This window comes from Trichechus manatus, unplaced genomic scaffold (assembly GCF_000243295.1).
Source record: "Trichechus manatus latirostris isolate Lorelei unplaced genomic scaffold, TriManLat1.0 scaffold00050, whole genome shotgun sequence".
In the NCBI taxonomy this organism is placed as follows: domain Eukaryota; kingdom Metazoa; phylum Chordata; class Mammalia; order Sirenia; family Trichechidae; genus Trichechus; species Trichechus manatus.
In genome coordinates this window covers 11181161-11201508 of record NW_004443986.1, presented here as the reverse complement: position 1 = coordinate 11201508, position 20348 = coordinate 11181161, and the positions used below count along the sequence as shown (strand labels likewise).

At 34.8% G+C, this 20348-nt stretch overlaps 1 protein-coding gene across 4 annotated transcripts in view; it reads right to left on the bottom strand.

Annotated features, from left to right (window-relative positions):
* The window catches only part of PALS2 (protein associated with LIN7 2, MAGUK p55 family member), a 56312-nt gene that overhangs the window by 27471 nt on the left and 8493 nt on the right, over positions 1 to 20348 (bottom strand). Inside the window, exons 1-7 of one of the 4 annotated variants that reach the window (XM_023732337.1) lie at positions 19387 to 19820; positions 18901 to 18936; positions 16084 to 16236; positions 11871 to 12020; positions 10871 to 11098; positions 2179 to 2220; positions 593 to 724 (exon numbers count right to left, since the gene is read on the bottom strand). In XM_023732337.1, the coding sequence (XP_023588105.1) occupies positions 593 to 724; positions 2179 to 2220; positions 10871 to 11098; positions 11871 to 12020; positions 16084 to 16236; positions 18901 to 18936; positions 19387 to 19446 (801 nt within the window). In that variant the 5' untranslated portion in view covers positions 19447 to 19820. Of the gene's footprint in view, positions 1 to 592; positions 725 to 2178; positions 2221 to 10870; positions 11099 to 11870; positions 12021 to 16083; positions 16237 to 18900; positions 18937 to 19386; positions 19821 to 20107; positions 20135 to 20348 lie in introns of those variants that run through there. The other 3 variants (XM_023732339.1, XM_023732336.1, XM_023732338.1) reach the window with 3 other exon arrangements.

The following is a 20348-nucleotide window of genomic DNA, read 5'->3' as shown; positions in this document are numbered from 1 at the left end:
GGAAAACCAAGGGAGGGACAAGTGATAACACAAGGCCCTTTCCGTAGACACAGATTTTAATCCAAGACCAAACAAAACTGATAGAGTAAACTGTCATTTCTCAACAACTGAGAAGAGGTGGGCAAACAGATTTAAGAGCTTAAGAAATTGTGTTATTTGCCATGAATGTACACAGAGGGAGAGCAGACAAGAGAAAGACCATATCCATAGTAAATACTCCTTTTTAAAACAAAAACCAAACATAGAAAAGGGGTGACTCCAAGTGAGTTCTTCTTGTCCAACAGTATATTTTACTTGTTATCACCCATGAATACCCTTAAGTGGAAGAACCAATTGGTCTGATCCCTAAACCAATGGGATTCTACATTTATTAACAGGCTGGTGAATTCTACATTTATTGACTGCTACTCACAAGTTCTGTCTCAATTTGGTCTTCTGTCCACAAAATTAGTAGCCACGAGGCAGGAGCTGTTTATGCAGGAAAAATCACTGGAACAAATGCTACTACTTTCTTCCTGAATATTCAGATATGGGCCAGATTTAAGACTGAAAATAGAAAAGCAGTTGAGGAAATGTTGAGAAGCACACTAACCTGCCACCAATTTGGATCTTCTCTGTTTACAATCTGAAGAATTTCTCCTTTTGAAAACTTCAATCCTGCTTCTTTGCAGGGTATCAGGTTATCATTGTATGGATTATAATCAAAATGACATTTCACAAATACCTAGAACACATACACAATTAAAAATACTACAAATGTATCATTTGTCACTGGATTTTTTGAAATCTTTTTTTCATAACACTGTGATTTTTGTTCTTGAAAATGTATTTAGTAATTCAGCTAAGGAATTTATCTCTCACAAATACAAATCAAGTTATTGATAATTTGGTACCAGAAAATATGAAAAAAAATTAATACTACCTTCTTTTCTAATTTTAAATCAACAAAGAGTTTGACAATCATTCTTTTCCAATATCCTTTCACTTCTCCTAACCTGTTTACGTGATGTTTCTAACCAACACTGCGTGATTTTTTTGCAAGTAAATGCTATTTTCCAATTAACATCCTGAACTAATATATGACATTTATATAAGGCATGTATTTCACATACATCAGGACTGACTTTGTGAAAGGACCCCCAAAACCAAAATTAAACAAGAAAAGTTCATGTTGAAGTCAGACCCGAATGTATCTGGTAACCTTAAAAAAATCAGAACTCTAATTTATCACCGGTAATATATATATTTTTTAATCACACAGACTTACACTGGCCAAAACTGGTGTTGAAATACTTTTTTGGAATCATCTTGCTGTGATTTATATGATCACTGCATTTAAATTAATTGTAACACAAATACTGAAAAAGCCTTGAAACTATTTTCCAATTTAAATTCATTTAACTCTATAAATTTATTTTAAATTTGCTTTATTAGAAAAAGAATGTCAGTCATTCACCACTGTTAGTTAGGATCTCCAGTATTTGGACTATTTTGCTGATTCATTTTAATTTAAATTCTAATTAAATTAAGCATTTTCAGTATTTGGTGACAAGTTCACACCCATCATTTTCTTAAAACAGATTTGTTTCATACATATTTATAGAAATCCAAGTTTTATCTTCTAAAGAATCACCTTTTTCTATTAGCATTAATCAGCTTTAATAAGCAGGAAAGCGCATAACTAGTGAAAATAATTACGTGCTATTTTTCTATTTATCACACTTCTACAAATACAACTAAACAAGATATTCAAATAACACAAATAGATGCATTATATTAGTAGTACAGTAAAATGTAATATGATCTATGTATATTAAAATAATTTAAAAACAACTGAATTTGGGATCATGTGACAAAATTTTAGTAATTTACAATGAGGTGATTTTGACAGAAAGCATTCAGAACATTTTCAATAAATCTGAAAAAGCTAAATATTAATTCTTAAAAAAATCAGTAAGCCAGTAATTTTTTTCTTGATATTCAATTTTAGAAGTATCTAAAAAGCAGGCATACAAACATTATTAATATTGCTAAAATGTGACAATCGGCTAACTTGATAATAGCATGCAGCTTAATGTACTGGCAAAAAAAAATGATTAAGCTCAATCAAGGTAAATTTAGTTGGCTGATAAGACAGAAAAACAGAGTACCAGAGAATGTCCTGGAATGACATCGTACCTGACGGACGTGTGCTGGATGCCTCTCCATACTGATGCAACTCTAAAAATACATTTTTCAATTGTATAAATAAAGCCAGATTTTAAGTTATTATAAATTAATAAAATATATATAAACTACTGGCTCATTTTATTACTTCATTCATTTGGTAAAAAAACTGCCTCCCTAATTAATTTTCCACAGGGTATAATAGCTGAAAATTATAAATGATAGTAGCAAGAAGTCAGAGGTGTTTGAGATGAGGCAGAGAAAAAGGATAGATATGCAAATTTATCAAACTACCCAGATACTCCTTACTTCTCAAGAAAGCTGCACTGAATGAATAGTAAGAGCATCTTCTCATCTAACCATGAATGTGTTTATCATTCTTATTTGTGGGACAGGATATATTTTGTAACCATAAACTCAGACTTTCTGAGACAGTCCAAATTTCAAATATTCACTCCATTGCTCCCATCAAACTGTTCTGAAGTTGCCATTATTTGTGGAATAGAAACCACATCTCCTAAATGGCCGCTTGTAGAACATTTATTTGTCAGACCAGTGATCTGATTCTCGATTCATAAAGCATGATCGTGCAATTTAATCTAACCTCCAAAAACCAAACCCACTGCCCACGAGTCAATTCTGACTCCTTGCAACCCTCCCTATAGGGCAGAGGAGAATGCCCCATAGGGTTTCCAAAGCTGTAAATCTTTATGGAAGCAGACTGGCACATCTTTTTCTCGCCTTTTAAGGTGAGACAAAATTTTGGCAAATTTTATAAAAGTTGTATAAGCTATTCTGAGATAGTTTTGCCAACTGTTGTATTTTCATATAGATTGCATTTACTTTTTTATACTTATTAAATTTAATTTAAAGGAAATAAATTATTTCTCTAAAATGGGTTTATACTTACATATTATTTTTATCTTAAAAACTGAAATAGACTTCCAGATTTTCTACGTATGATTTAGCATTGAAAGTGTTTAAATAATATCAGTAAATGCAAAACTTAAAATCAAGTCAATTTCGATTTTGCAAATTTAATCTGTAACTAATAGGTACTTTAAGAATATTTAATAAAAATGTTTTCATATAACACTTAGAGTAAGTATATTTTCCAAGGTAGTTAAGAAAAGTATTCATTTGGTCAATTTTAGCTTTTAGAAATTTAAGCAAACTATGCGTATTACTATGAATAAAAGGGGGGAAAAGCATTAGCCTTCTAGCCTAGTAAACTTCTGAGCTACAGAATCATCCACACTGCACTTTATTTTGCTCTATGTCTGTATTTCTCTGTCAGAACTTTCTTGAAAATAAAACGAATCAGCATACATTCCACATCGATGGCAGGAAAAGTTTGTTATTCTCTATCTAAAAGTGACTTCTAGAAGGCACAATTCTTCATCTATCAAATTTATTTTGGAACATTACTCCAACGCTCAAAAACTTAGACTAACTTATTTTACTTTGAACTTTTGAAAATTTGTCTGAAAAACCAATTAAACCAATCTTTGATTGAAACATTCTGTCAAACAAAAAACCAAACCAAACCCGTTGCTGTTGAGTGGATTCCAACTCATAGTGACCCTGTAGGACAGAGCAGAACTGCCCCATAGGGTTTCCAAGGAGCGGCTGGAGGATTTGAACTGCCAACCTTTTGGTTAGCAGCTGAAAGCTTTAACCACTGCGCCACCAGGAGCTCCAAACACTCTGTAATGACCTTAAAATCATAAACTTATTAAAGGGTTGACTGGATTTAGTATGATTATATTTTATTAAGTGTATTCTTAAGTGTTTCACTAATGGCTTACAATGTTAACTGTTCATTACTAAAAAGTTACTGAACACCACCTGCTAAAATACACAATTTCATATTCTTATCACTAAAGATAAGAACTGAATGATCAACAAACTACAGCAGATAGAGAAAAGAAAGCACAAATGGCTTTTAAATTTCAGACATGTTCAACCTTATTCAGAGTAGAAATACAAATTATATTATGATAAATATTTTCTACCTATCAGATGAGCAGAAAGCCAATATTTGATAACATTCTGTAGGTAGGACTGTGGGCCATGAGGCATTTTCCTAACAGCTTGATTGGAGAATTGGTTCAATCCTCTGGAAGAACAACTGGCAACAGCAAAATTACAAATGCAAAACCTTTGACCTAGTACCCACTTCTGGGAATGTATTCAACTACTATGTTAGTCAAACATATGCAAAATAACTTATATACAAGACTATTAACTCCTGAATTATTCTTAATAGCAAAAGACTGGAAGCAACCTAATCATTTAACTAACATAGGGAATGGGTTAAACAGCTCATGGCAAGTCTATGCAATGGAACACTATGCAGCTATAAAAAAAAAAAAAATTGAGAGGCAGTCTATGTACCAGTAAGGAAAGATACTCAGATACATGGTTAAGCAAAAAACACAAGGTGCAGCATAGCGTGTATATTATACAACTTTTTCATGAAAAGGGTGGTAGAAGGGGAATAAGAATATGTAATTTTTATTTACCTGAATATGCATAAAACTCTGGAAAGACATATAAACTAGTATCATGGTTTCTTGTATGAGTGGAGAAGACTAGGCTGGTGGGGGACAAGAGTCAAGAGGGGACTTACTGAATACATACTTGTATTTTTGGGTTTTCGAACCATGGGAATGATTCATCTGTTACATGGTAATAAAATATGAAATCATCCTTGCTTCTGACAAAGATGAAGTAACAAAGACCCTCCAACCTGAAACAATTAAAAGACCTGACAAAACACACGAAACAATGATTTTCAAGACATTAGACACATCAGGCAATGAGGACAGTAATCTCTAAAAATCAGAAACAAACAAGGTGAGATGTATAATCGCTCCAGCTAACTGTAGAGAGAAAGTTCCAGCCCACAACTTAGGAAGGGAGCCCAAAACTTAGGTGGAGCCCTGTACCGTATCTTTATGCAAATAATGAGTGCATTATGTTTTTTTTGCCAACCACACAACCCTCCTGCCCCCACACTATTTTCATAAGCACGGTATGCCGCCGTTATATATGTGTTGGGGCATGTTATTTGCAAAAAAATATGGTAGTCTCCAAGTTGAGAAGATGAGCTGTAAGACCAGTGAGATCAAGGTGGCTACAAGGACACAGACCAGAGTACCAGTGAGGGAAGAGCTGCCCAGAGAGAGGGCTCAAGAACTGCAGAGGGCTTTCTTTAGTCTTCAGCTGAATAGAGATCAGAGCCATGTGTATGAAGAAACTACCTGAGGCCATGTAAAGAACTACCTAAAAACATTATAGGGGACAATATTACGAGGCCACACAGGGTTGAGAACAGTTTCTGTTCTCACCAGAAAAAGTAGAAAAATCTCATGATTCATAAGGTATTGGGTAGAGTACTCAGAAGAATAATGTCCTAGACCAAATGCTGCTCTGGTCCCACCTAACAAAGCTTAAAAGTAAGAAAGGATCAAATTGCTTCCAAGTAACTGCTATCATAGAACAAAGCTCAAGAATATTTCTAAGGATACAAAAATATCCAGCCATCAAACAGCTAAAATTTATAATGCCTGGCAGCCAATCAAAAATGATCATGCATGCAAAGAAGCAGGAAAATATAACCCACAATGAGGACAAAAATCAATCAAGACTGATCAAAAATGACAAATATGATAGAATTAGTATAAAAGGACAAAATAGTTAAGTTTTACTTTACATATTGTATTCATATATTCAAAAAGCCAGAGGAAGACCAGGCATGTTAAGTAGAAACATGCAAAATATGAAAATGACCCAAACTGAACTTCCAGAAATGAAAACCATGTTTGTGATGAAAAATATACCAGATTGGATTAACAGAAGATTAGACATTGCAGATGAAAAGATTAATAAACTTGAAGATACAGCAATACAAACTAACATGAAAAATACAACAAAAGACTTAAATAAACAAACAGAGCATCAGTCAGCTATGGGACAACTTTAAGGAATCTAATATATGCGTAATTAGAATCCGTAAAAGACAGGAAAAAAGGTAGGGATACAAACAAGTTTTGAAGAAACAATGGTTGAATTTTTTCCAAACTTGATGAAACTATAAAATGAGAGATCCTAATAGTCAACAAACCCCAAAGAGAAGAAATATGAAGAAAACTACATCAACACACATTATAACAAAACGGCTTAAAACCAGTAATGAGAAAATCTTGAAAGCAATCAAAGAAAAAGGATGCATTAAGAAAAGAAGAACAAAGAATTACATCAAGCTAGAAGAAGATGGAAGGAATACAGAGTCACTGTACCAAAAAGAATTGGTCAACATTCAACCATTTCAGGAGACAGCATACGATCAAGAACCAATGGTACTGAAGGAAGAAGTCCAAGCTGCACTGAAAGCATCTGTGAAAAGCAAGGCTCCAGGAACTGATGGAATACCAACTGAGATGTTTCAACAAATGGATGTAGTACTAGAGGTGCTCACTCGTCTATGCCAAGAAATCTGGAAGACAGCTATGTGGCCAACCAATTGGAAGAGATTATATTTGTGCCCGTTCCAAAGAAAGGTGATCCAACAGAATGTGGAAATTATCAAATAATATCATTAATATCACACATGAGTAAAATTTTGATGAAGATCATTCAAAAGGGGTTGTAGCAGAACATCAACAGGGAACTTCCAGAAGTTCAAGTCAAATTCAGAAGAGGACATGTAACAAGGGATATCACTGCTGATGTCAGATAGATCCCAGCTGAAAGCAAAAAATACCAGAAAGATGTTTACCTGTATTTTATTAACTATGCAAAGGCATTCAACTGTGTGGATGATAACAAATTATGAATAACACTGCAAAGAATGGGAATTCCAGAACACGTAATTGTACTCATGAGGAACCTGTACATAAACCAAGAGGCTGTCATTTGAACAGAACAAGGGGATAATGCATGGTTTAAAATCAGGAAAGTTGTGCATCAGGCTTGTATGCTTTCACCATACTTATTCAATCTCTAAGCTGAGCAAATAATTCAAGAAGCTAGACTGTATGAAGAAGAACGGGGCATCAGGATTGGAGGAAGGCTCATTAACAACCTGCAATATGCAAATGACACAACCTTCTTTGCTGAAAGTGAAGAAGACTTGAAGCACTTACTGATGAAGATAAAAGACTACAGCCTTCAGTATGGATTATACCTCAACTGAAAGAAAATAAAAATCCTCACAACTGGATTAATAAGCACCATCATGATAAACGGAGAAAATACTGAAGTTGTTGAGGATTTTATTTTACTCGGATCCACAATCGACATCCATGGAAGCAGCAGTCAAGAACTCAAACGACGTATTGCATTGGGCAAATCTGCTGCAAAAGACCTCTTTAAAGTGTTCAAAAGCAAAGATGTCACTTTGAGGACTAAGGTGCGCCTGACCCAAGCCATGGTGTTTTCAATCGCCTCATATGCATGCGAAAGCTAGACAATGAATAAGGAAGACCGAAGAAGAAGTGACACCTTTGAATTATGGTGTTGGCAAAGAATAGTGCCTATACCATGGACTGCCAGAAGAACGAACAAATCTGCCTTGGAAGAAGTACAGCTGGAATGCCCCTTGGAAGTAAGGATGGTGAGACTTCATCTCACATACTTTGGACATGTTATCAGAAGTGACTAGTTCCTGGAGAAGGACATCATGCTTAGTAGACGGTCACTGAAAAAGAGGAAGACCCTCAACGAGATGGACTGACACAGTGGCTGCAACAATGGGCTCAAGCATAACAATGATTGTGAGGATGGCGCAGGACCAGGCAGTGTTTCGTTCTGTGGAACATAGGGTCGCTATAAGTCGGAACCGACTTGACAGCACAACAACAACAACATGGATTTTCTAATGAGACTATCCTTGCATACCTGGGATAAATCCAACTTGGACATGGTATATTATCTTTTTTATACACCATAAAATTTGATTTACTAATACTTTGTTTAGAATTTTTACATATATATTCTTGAGTGAAATAGACCTGGTACTTTCTTTTCTTATAATGCTTTTGGTATATGTGTCATGTTGGCCTTAAAGAATAAGTAAGGGAGAATTCCTATCAGTTTGGCCTTAATGAGCAAATGGAATTATGAGCAGCCTTTAGGAATCCTACCTATATGTAAATTGAAGAGCTTCAGACTTAGCTACAACTTCTAACTTACCCTGGTTCTCATACTTAAAAATACAGATCCTTAAGGTCCCATAAAAGATTTTGGATTTTTAGCAAGCATCTCAAATGATTCTGATAAAGATGATCTACTGACCATAATTTGAAAAACATCGCCCTGTTAGGGAGAGCTCCTGGCTTCCATTTGCCATCTGCTCTCACATTAATCCAGAAGAGGAGTTGAGATTGTTTCCAGAGTACTATATGGTGGAGCTCCTAACAGAACGGCTGAAGAGGCTAAAAATCCCTCCTTCCCCATAGTATCTCTGAGTAGGATGATTATGGTTTGCCAAGGACAATATGCCTAGTTTATGCCTACTGTTCTAGTATAATTAGTAATAGTTCCTCCTTTCACTCTCAAAAATGTCCCGATTTGGATATGTCTTAGCCCTTTTTTTTGAATTCTTCATGCTATTAGTCTCTTATTTTTTTTATGACAGGAAAAGCTTGAGACTGCCACAGCCTTGGATGAGCTCTCCTTCTCCCACTTTAATCCCCTCCCCCAGCTATAAAGGCTAAGTAAAAACCAGAGTTTGAGAAGGCATGGGACAGGGAAAATTTTATGCTGGAGGACTTAAAAACCAAAAACCAAACCCACTGCCGTTGAGTTGATTCCGACTCACAGAGACACTATAGGACAGAGTAGAACTGCCCCATAGGGTTTCCAAGGAGCAGCTGGTGGATTTGAACTGCCTACCTTTTGGTTAGCAGCCAACTGCTTAACCACTTTGCCACCAGGGCTCCAGAGGACTTAAGCCAAGGCTAAATATCTTTGCATTTCACGCTATTCAGGAATTTGGGCCAAAGCCATAGCTATTAATATTACAAAAATATATTTTGCCCATAAAAGTCCATTACAACCATGGTAAGCTGGTAAGAATTCTAGAGTTTGGACCACAGGAAAAAAATCTTCCCAAATCGCACAATTAACACATAATAATAAAAAAATAACAAATAAATCTTAGGTTTTACTCTTCCAATCTACTCAGGCTTAACATAGATCTCATATTGTCACCAACGGAAATGTACCTATTGAGGAACGGAGGCAGTCTGAGAGGTACTAGTGATATGAAATGTAACGTCATTTCTTTCACAATTCTTTTCCTTGAAAATAAGGTCTCTGCTTCATTTCCACCAAAGTTCATTACAAGTCTACTAATTTTCAGAAGTCCAATTCACACGCTAAAATTAATGACTAAGTATTTTATCCTATCATCCAAAGAATAGGATAAAACAGGTATTCGACATGTGTTATTTCAAAGAATTGTATGGAAATTTAAAAACTAGGCTTTTTAATTCTCGTATTAACAATATGAAAATAAGGTACACTGGCAGTATTTTATGTAGGAAAGCTTACAATTTCACACACATATCAGACAATAAATTTCTGGAATAAACCTAAATATTAAAGGTATCAATCTAAAAAAACTGGCAGAAATTTCCTATTTCTACATTATCTAGGCTTGAAAACCCTGTCTCTGCTTCAACACTTCTACCATATTTAAATAAACATCAATTCTTTCTTGCAATTACTTTGCTACCTTTTCTTTCTTTACAATTCTATTATACCACTGATACCTGGCTGCCACCACCACCACCACCACAATACTAGCTACTTGTTGAGCACTTATTATGTGCCAGGCACAGTTAATGAGATCTTTACATAAATAAACTCATTTCATCCTCATAACAACCTTTTGAGAAAGGAAATATTATCCCTAAATATACAGATGAGAAAAACGAGGCAGAGAGAGACGAAGTAGCCTGCCCAAAGTGAAACAGCTATTTAGTGGCAGTAGTGGTAATTTAACGTAAGCAGTCCTAACCATTCAATAGGGTTGTCTTTCACACATCACCGCACACCTTCAAAAATTTTCTACCTGGTTACACCATCTCAACTCTCTTCTTTTTGAAACTCACTTAATATAATGAGGGCAGACAAGTCTTAATAAAGCACTACTATCATTAAAACATTCCCCTGTTCAATAATCTGTGTTACCTAAAAACTAGTTATAAAATACAAGTCAAAAGTGTGCAAACCAGGTAGTTAAGATCCTCTTCAGTGAGGACCTGTCCTCCTCTTCTGGTCTCATTCTTCATGTAGCCCATCACATGAACACTAAGCTAGAGGCAATCTGGACTACATTCTTATCCTCTCACGGTGCCCAGTACAATGCCTTGAACATAACAGGTGTCAAAAATGTTTCCTAAACTGACGATTAAAAGGCTTGATTGGTTTTTCTGGTATCTAGTGGTAGGTTACTCTAACAAAAGGGTTCATGAGTGTTCACAAAGAAATATCTTTATTAATTCTTTATAATAGCAAAATACTGTTAACTTTTTAAAAATTCAAAAATTCACCTATGACAAAATAAAGCAACTCAGAACAATTAAATCTGTTTTTTCACATTTCTTTAGAAAAAGAGTAACCACTGGTGGTTACATCCAACAGTATGATTAAAGAAATAAAACTATCTTAATATTACCAAGAATTTTATTACCTGTTGAGGAGTAATAGTATCTCTATAGCTTGGTAAAATTTTTAGGGTGACACTTCCACTAATATTTTTCAGTAATTCTTGTAATTCCTTTGGATTGTTTCCAACCTCGTGGCCATTGACTTCTTTAATGATATCTCCCACATGAAGCAGACCTTGTCGATCTATCATTCCTCCATGAAGGATTCGGGCAATCACGAGATCATTATTTTCAACCCTAAATGTTACACCCTACAGAAAATAACATTACCATTTATTTTAGATCATTAGAAGGAAATACTTGAACACATATAACAAAAGAAATCTAAAAATAGGTGAGTGAATCCCACGTTTCCCATGTTCTCTCCTAACTCTCTCAAGCTTCCAGTCCCAATGAACTATGGGCAACCGTGATGACATATACTACCCGGTAAGAAAAGGTCTTCCGTAGTAAAGTTAACCTTTAAAATGAAACTGATAAGCTAGCATCTATGCTGGATTCTATAGGATAAAAGGAAGCTCAAGAGAACATGTATAGGTATTTGTACATTCTGATGGTCTTGCTTCTGACCTTTTTTTTTTCTGTTTCACTGTTCTTATAGTCCGGATCTAGAAATAATAATTTAAGCAGGAAATAGTAAATTTTCCTACTTACAGAGTCCTACCATGGCTTCTATTTTTAATAACAACATTCCTCTGTGTGTGGATGTTGTCATTAGCAAGGAACTTTCCTCAAAAGATAGTGATAAAAGGAGCAGATATCTTCTGAAATTTTTGCTACCAATTGGCAAACTTCTAGCTTCTCCTTCAGTTTAACTTTTTTATTTTGGTTTAATTTTGCATACTAAATCAAAGTTGAGAGCATAAGCTGTGTACTTATACACATATAAAAAAGACTGATAAAACATGAACACAGTTTTCAAAATAATACAAACTATCAAAAAGAAAAAAATGAGATAAGAGTATTGACTGAGTCACGAATGTTAGATTTCCGATTTAAGAAAGCACTGATTTATCTACTCACCAGCGGCTCCCCAGCTCTTTTGTGAATACCAAGAATACGAATGGCATCTACTGGTAATAACTGATTATTGACAGAATTGTTCATTTCTGGGCTTGATGGAGGTGAATCGTAACACTTTGATGCCACAATATCATGGGCCTCCAAGAGTGACTATAAGGAGTCAAAATAGCCTATGATTATTAACTATCGACAGAATAAGTTAATATATAAAAAATAATTTGTTGGCTCATTATCCCAGTGGGGTACTAAAAATATTCAAGGCACACATTATTAAATTCCCATGCATGAGTTAAATCAAATGAACATAGCATCATTTCAAGAAATACAAACGCATCGAGTTTTATTTATTATCATCAATTATCACATTCCTCGCTTTGAATTTGAAGAGACAAATCATTTAGTAACTTTTTTTTTAAGTTGCATATTCAGTGAAAATTGAACTTAGACTTCCAAGTCTGGGGTGATGAAGGCACTGGATTTCATTGCTGCAATTATCATCATCATTCAATACTGATTATCAAACAATATTTACTGAGTATAATACAAACTCAGATGGCTGGGATTCTAAATTTTTATCTTCAAGTTGTTATGTTAGTAATACCATATATTTTTTACACGTACAAAATGTCTGTTAAAAATACATACAATAAAAAAATGGATACATATCAGCATCTTATATCAGTGATAGGAAATTTTGGTCTACAAAAGTTTGGGTGTATAAAAGATGCATACGGGGGCTGAGGAGGGATAAGCTGGTAATAGTCCTAAAGATAATATATGTTTCACTGTCTACACTTACTACTATATGCGCTATCATCAAGAATGACTTTGATCTAGTTTTCTAAGAATTTCTTGCAATTTTTTTAGGTATTATTTATTATTTTTCATTCCTTATCCTATAAGAATGATTTATGCTGCTATTGCTACCCTCAACATAAAGTAAGTTTAAAAAAATTTTTTGAGTTGATGAAATGCAAATTCAAAATAGTAAATAGAAGGGACCAAGTGTCAACAAGTTTAGAATAAAAGTAATCAAGGTATCGGGTTAATTCATAACTTCCGGTCACTTCACGAAAATATGTGTAAGAAACTGGAGAAAAAAATGCAAAAAGAATAAAAACTACTGCAAATTGATACATGAGAATGCTACTTACAGCTGCTAGAAGTTACTCAAAGCTCCAACCCGGGCTGCTTCGCTTTTTACCCTACGCTCTCTTGTTGTTGTTATGTGTTGAGTTGGTTCCGATTCACAGCGACCCTACAGGACAGAGTAGAACTGTCCCGTAGGGTTTCCAAGGAGCACCAACCTTTTGGTTAGCAGCCGAGCTCTTCACCACTATGCCACCAGGGCTCCAAAACTAAAGCCAGTGCAGTCAAGTCGATTCTGACTCATAGCAACCTTATACTCTCTTAGGCAGTATTATCCACTCCCACGACTTGAACCACTACTTACACATTGGTAACTTACAATCTCAAAATCTGCCCACAAATGGCCAAAGACACGACAATTTGGAAATCAAAATAAGGACTGCAGAATACTGAAACACGCAGAATTAATAAAAAAATCCGTAAGTCCATAAGGATATTTTAAAAAACCAAGAAGACTAAAAAAACTCATTTGTCACTATTTATGACTGCTATTTGAAATATCTCTTTACTTTGAAAACTGGTAAGGGAAGAACCAAGCGTTCATCCTCCCTTTTCAACAGAACATGCACTTTAGGGTAACTACATAGCCCAAGTTGATGAAGAACAATTCCACTTTATAGAACACCACCTAATAAATGTAGAATGAGAGAATCTAGAAAATATTATTTTGCAACCTATAATGACAATACTGATTCAGGCAAAGATTATCAACCCGTGTTCATCATCACGTAAATGGTTGATAGGAAAGAGTATTTGTATAATGCTAAAATAATAACACAGATTACTCCCTAGTTACTGGAGAAAATGATTTCAAAGGAATGATCAGATTGTCATCATAGGGCCAATTTCAGCCTCAATAGTGGTGGGGAAACCAGGTGTTATATGTCTTCTGATAATACAAACATGTTGCATAATTCATGTTGCATCATATCACTTCAGATATAGTCTAGTCCCAATAATTAACGTGAACCATTAACCTTTTAGGAAGAACTTCCGTTTAGAGGCAATGGAGAGGATAGCAGGATAACTAAATAACCAGGACAACTAAGCAAGAAGGAAACAACCAGACAAATCCAGAGAGTGGGACATTCTGCAGGTCAACTGGCCTGGTCCCTTCAATAGGTCAGGGAGGTGGAGGATGTAGCCAGATGCCATGCATGGACCTAGACTGTAAATGGATATGGACAAACCAGCTGTTAAGAACACTTCTGCGTCAAATGGAGAAAGTTGAGCATCGTACGTGCAGTATCTGAAATAGAAGTCTACTGAAATGGAAAAGTGGAAATCAATACTGAAAAAAAGGCAAGTTACAAAATAGCCTGTACAAAATTATCTCCAATTAGTAAAGAAATATATACATATATTTGTATGTACAAAAAATATGGAAGACTACGCACTAAGATTACAGTAGTGATTTGGGTAGCACAATGCAATGCTTTAATTTTTATAATTTTTCTCACCTGTATTTTTTTCTAATTTTATGTATTAAAGTTTATATAATTTATATATTTACTAAACTTTACATACTTATTAAAAATACATAAAAACGAAACCAAAACCAAATCCACTGCCATCAAGTCAATTCTGACTCATTGTAACCCTACAGGACAGAGTAGAATTGCCCCATAGGGTTTCCCAGGAGTGGCTGGTGGATTCGAACTGCCAACTTTTTGATTAGCAGCCAAACTCTTAACCACTGTGCCACCAGATCTCCAAAAAAATAAAAAAATAAAAAATATATACAGCATGTCTGAAAGCTCCACCTAGATGCTTCAGAAGTATCACAAAATTAACATGGCCAGTTAGCTCAAAACTAATGTCTAAAGTCTTTTCTCCTAGAGTTTTCCCTATCCTAGTGAATGATCATCAACTGTTTATGCCAGAAATCTTGTCCTTATCCTTCTCACACGTCTATTTTGTGCCTCCCATAGCTAACTAATCACCAAGGCCTGTTGATTTTACTGCTTGAAACTCGTAAATCGTCACATTTCCCACTATTTATACTGTCATCACAATTTCTTGCCTTAGTAATAACCATCTTGCTCTACAAATCTGACCTCTCCTTGGTTAATATACACCCCCTGCCCCAAGATTTTACACTGTCTTCAGAATGAAGTCTAAACACCTTAGTACGTCTTATAAGACCTCAATCAACTGGCTCCTGCATAAAGGGTGTCTCTGACATGTGTCCACTTTTTGTACCAAAGAGAGATTTATGTAGGAACCATCTCACTATAATTCTTCACATTCTGCAGTAATACTGGTGGAGTGTCACATAAAGACTCTGGCTGAGAAAGAGCAAAGTGGTGTTACCGTTTGATTTTCAATACTAGGATCTGCAACGAAAAGCAAGTGACACTTTATTTTCTTTACCTTAGCACCATTAATTGACAGTCCATTAAAATGTAACATCTCTATCATAAACTTAGTTTCTACATATGCGTGGATCTATTTCTGGGCTTCTATTCTGTTGAATTAGTCTATTTTTCTAACACTGCCCAATACCACACTGTCTTAATCATTGTAAGAAATCTTTCCACCTTTTTCTTTTGAGATTGATGTTTCTTTGTTAAACTAAGCAAACTGATACAGACTAAATGCTTAAATCACACTTACTTTTGTACCTATGGAGAGTGTGTTATATAATAGTTTCTATGCTTACACAATTCTTTATTCCAGGTTATCAACTGCACCCCAGTCTTAAGCAGCAACACTGAAAATGTATACTACTGGTCACAAGAAGGGCTGGGACACAGAGCGATAGTGGGGAAAATCCATTATCACCGTGCCAAAAATCTCTCTATCATATAGTCTAATGGTGAATCAGGGAATTTTTTTTTTTTTTTTACACAAAGGAAGTCCACTCGATGTACTTCCGTGACATACATTTATGTATGTATCTGTTTATGAATCTTCGGCATATCAGGATATTAAAATACCTTAGTTAGAATTCACATATTTATAAAACATGGCCCTAAATAATCTTAAAAAAAATCACCTAAAACTGGAACTTAACTAGTAAAGGATGTGGGACCTGGGGAGAAGAGTGACAGGGAAAAGTTACCTGGAAGTGAGGCTCTTTGAGTATACCAACCAGTTCTGCCACATTTTCATCCACATTTATCAGAGGAGTGATATCTTCAAGAATCTCATTGACTAATTCCAAGTTATTGTCACTGACAGCTTCTAGTTTTGAATCTTCTAGCCTCTCATGAGCCTGAAAAGACAACAGTGTATTAAAGTCATAACACTGTATTATTTCACTCCAGACTCTGGTTTTCTTCTTGATTTATTTCTTTTTCATAAAGAAAGTTTTTTAAAAAATATTACTCAGAGGTTTGACTGACTGAAACAAAATTCAAGTTTTCATCAGAAGCAATATATAGATTTTATAGTAAATATATCATGCAATACAATAAATGTTATCCTTTATTCCTATCCGAAAAGTCATGGAAAACTCATTTTTATAAGTAAACCATAAAAAAACAGAGTGAGTCAGATGACTATCTTTAAAACACCGTGTTTGCTACCAACCAAGAGAATTTCCTAAAGACTGTAGTCTAGGCTCAAACCCTACAACTACTGTTTATACTTCATTAAAATAAATATGATCAAGTATAATAAAAATAAAGAATAGGGGCATAACCATTTGTATGGACTAACATTAAAAAAAAAATCATTTTGGGAAACCCACCAGAATTCTAAAGCTACAATTTTCTAATTTTGCAAATCAGCACAAAAAAAGTCAATGCAGAGCAGGTGGCCCTTAAACTGGGCCTCGAAGGCTCATAGGACCATATGATTTACTTGGGGGTGATCTCCTTAGGTCCTTAAAGCCTAAGTTGTTTGTATTTTTATTTTAATCTACAATTTTTCTCACAGAAAATGAACTCTGAATCACACTGTCACAGAAAATAAGCAGTCCTGATTATTGTTTAGTAAAACAGAGTTTTAAACTGAGAATGAACATTAAGTAGGTACCATCTTTTAAGTGTTGTTTGCATTTCTGATAAGCAGTTGCTGTCTGATTATGAAGACAAGCAAAGCATAATCATTAAGATTTAATTTATAAACCCAACAATATAAGATGATAAATCTTACATTTATATTTTAAGATTCATTTCTGTAAGGCTGAATCAAATTCCAAATTTCAAGTGGTAACAGTATCAATTAAGATCTATCAGATAACTATAATACTTTAAGGAGCTCTGGTGGCACAATGGTTAAGTTCTGGGCTGCTAACTGGCTGGTCAGCAATTAGAACCTACCCAGTGGCTCCACGGTAGAAAAGACCCGGCAATCTGCTCTTGTAAGGATTATAGCCTAGGAAACCCTATAGCACACTTCTACTTTGTCCTACAGGTTTGCTATGAGTCAGAACTGACTCAATGGCACACAAGAACAACATAATACTTTAGATGTTATTTCTACTATACAGAGTGGATCTTTCAGATTCCAAGTACACATTGTAATTTTAAAAAGGCAATTTTTTTCTTTTAAATGTATTTTTTCCTAGGTGATTCACAAGAGTAAAATTTTAAGTGGAAAAAGGAGCTATATATTAAGCAACATTTTTGAGAAAACTTCAGAGGAACAAATTTTAAAAGTCATATGAGACAGACTGATAAAGAAGAAATTATAATTACAAAGAAAAATGCCCAAAGAGCAAATGTAATTTAAACAGAGGAAGATACTTCTATTAGATTTAGATAAGAAAAAAACCAGAAGACTAGAAAATGCCACAAAGAATGGGAATGGGTAAATTTGTAATTTTCTGAAAGTATAATACAAGCCAGATAATGACTGACAGGATGAAGTGCACAGTCAACGTATGATGTTACAAAATGATTATCACCATTGGAAAAAACAAAATAATCTACGTAATTAGTTAACTCTCACAAGACAAGCTAGAATTGCCAATTGTTTACATACAAATATTTTCTGCTAAGAAAATACTCAACTTAGCATCTTTAATTTTATAATACTCTAATACTTTCACAGTAATATAAAAAAGCTTTAAAAAGAGAGAAAAACAAAAAACCCTAACATTTCTTGAGGGCTTTTTCTGTGACGGGAACTACATTCTAAGTTGTGTATGTGTGTTTATTCAGCAAAGGTAGGCATTCTCTTATCATCCTCACTTTGCAGATGAAGCCATTGATACAAAAAGAGGTGACATCATTTGCTGAAGTTCAATACTACTGGTAAGTGACAGGTAGGCTGACACCAAGGCTTGAGCTTTTACCTACTAAAGCTCATTCGACTTCACTGCTCTACAAAGAGCTACTCTAACATCATCTTGCAGTTAATTACTCAATCTAACATCTCATGTTTTATTCTGACTCACTTAAACATATGAGATACGCTCTCACTGACTGCTTGTTGAATTGTTGCTTCTTAGTGTCACTCCTTCAGTCTAGATGTGATAAATTAATCCCAGTTCGCCCAGACTACCTGCATAGTTATTTCATACTCCTATGGTTCAGAGAATGCCACCCCTCCCCCCCCTCCAACCTTCACTATTTTGCTCCAGATAAGAGCAAACAGGAAACAGATGATGACAGGCTTATTGTTTTCAGGCACTATACCAACATATATTCTATGATATCCACAGTCTGTGTTACTTGATCAGCACACAGTAACAATACTTCAGATATTGGTACAGTTTGGTTCAATTCAGGACTTTGGGGCAAGTAAAGGAACAGAAATGATCAATGAATAGCAAACTCTAATATATCTTCCCCTCCTTTCTATGTTCATCTACCATTATTACTCCCAAATTGGGGTGAGAACAAGTGGGAATGTAGAAAGAGTAATGGCAGGAAAGAAAGAGGAAGTTAAGTGGGAGGGCAGAATTATGTCATAAAAATAAAAAAAATACCTGAATGTTTTTTCTTATCAACCTCGTAGACTGGTGCTATGACAGGAAAAGAATCTCACTAGAAAATACAGAAATTCTCAGGGGAAAAACATGGTTTTTTTCTAATGAAATAGCAGCTGCAATTACATTAACATGGAAAATCAATTTCTGAAATTTATTTGGGTTCAATAAAGATACATTTTAATTTTTACAAGAAAGCAAATGCAAGTTCATATATATTTTTTCCATTGCATTTATTAATATATAACTTTTTAAGCTCTAAGATAATTGTGAAACAAGTTGGGACCTCTAATTCACATTAAAGTCAGAGCTTATTCAGTAGCTTTCAAGAAACAAGTACCAACCTGAATTTAACAAAGCAAACTAAAAAAATGACAAAGGAAACATTGAAACCTGACCAGATGGACATAATTTGAATAAATGGGTCATCTTCCTTTACAGAAAAACTGAAAGCTAATGTAACTCAAATACATATATATATTTCACCTGCCACAAGCAGCTGGAAGAACATGTCATGACTGGGTTTGTAGAATGGAGCTGACACATATATGGCCTAGCCTTCTTTTATGTCCAATTCTGAGAATCCAGTTTACCACTACACCTTAAAAAAATGAACTGCAGAGAAGAAAAAGTTCTTTCAGAACTTCTGAGTGTTTCACCCAAGCACAATCCAACCATTCTTGCAAATAAAAAAGTTTTTAACAAAAGTCGTGGGCTATATTTAAAGTGACAAATATCTATTATCTAATATTAGTAATAATAATACCATTATGTGTAGTAGCTTTGCCTTTCCTTAAAAGTAAAGACCATATTATAACAGGTCTACATGTAGTAGTTCAGGAGCCGTGTGGCTCTGCTGCTAACCAAAAGGTCAATGGTTTGAACCCAAAAGCTGCTCTGCAGGAGAAAGATGTGGCAGTCGGCTTCCATAAAGATTTACAGCCTTGGAAACCCTATGGGGCTGTTCTACTCTGTCCTGGTAACTATCAGTCGGAATCGACTTGACGGCAGTGGATTTATATGTGGTAGTTCCCCATTAAATATTTCTTGAAAAATCTAAGAATATGGGAAATAGGTTTGGTTGTGTAGTCAAGATCATCCTCTTCCACCTGAGAACAAGAAACATCAAGACAAGGCCTCAAGTACTCAAATATAAATGTGAATTTGTGCAGAAGTAGAACTTAATTTTTATTTTGCTTTTGCATACCTTATATCAAAAAGAATGAACTTTGTTCTGAAAAAAAAAAAAAGGATGGAATAATTATTAGTAAAGGAGTAAAAACTTATTAGAAAGCATCTTTTTAACCAAAATGAGTTCAAATTCCTAGATTAGACAAACTATACCTCAAGTTACCAAGAGAATTTCTAAATAACATGGCTGAGCACCTCTTAGAGGTATCTGCAGGATTACAGAGATTACCCAGATGTCAGAAAACTAGAAACGGGAA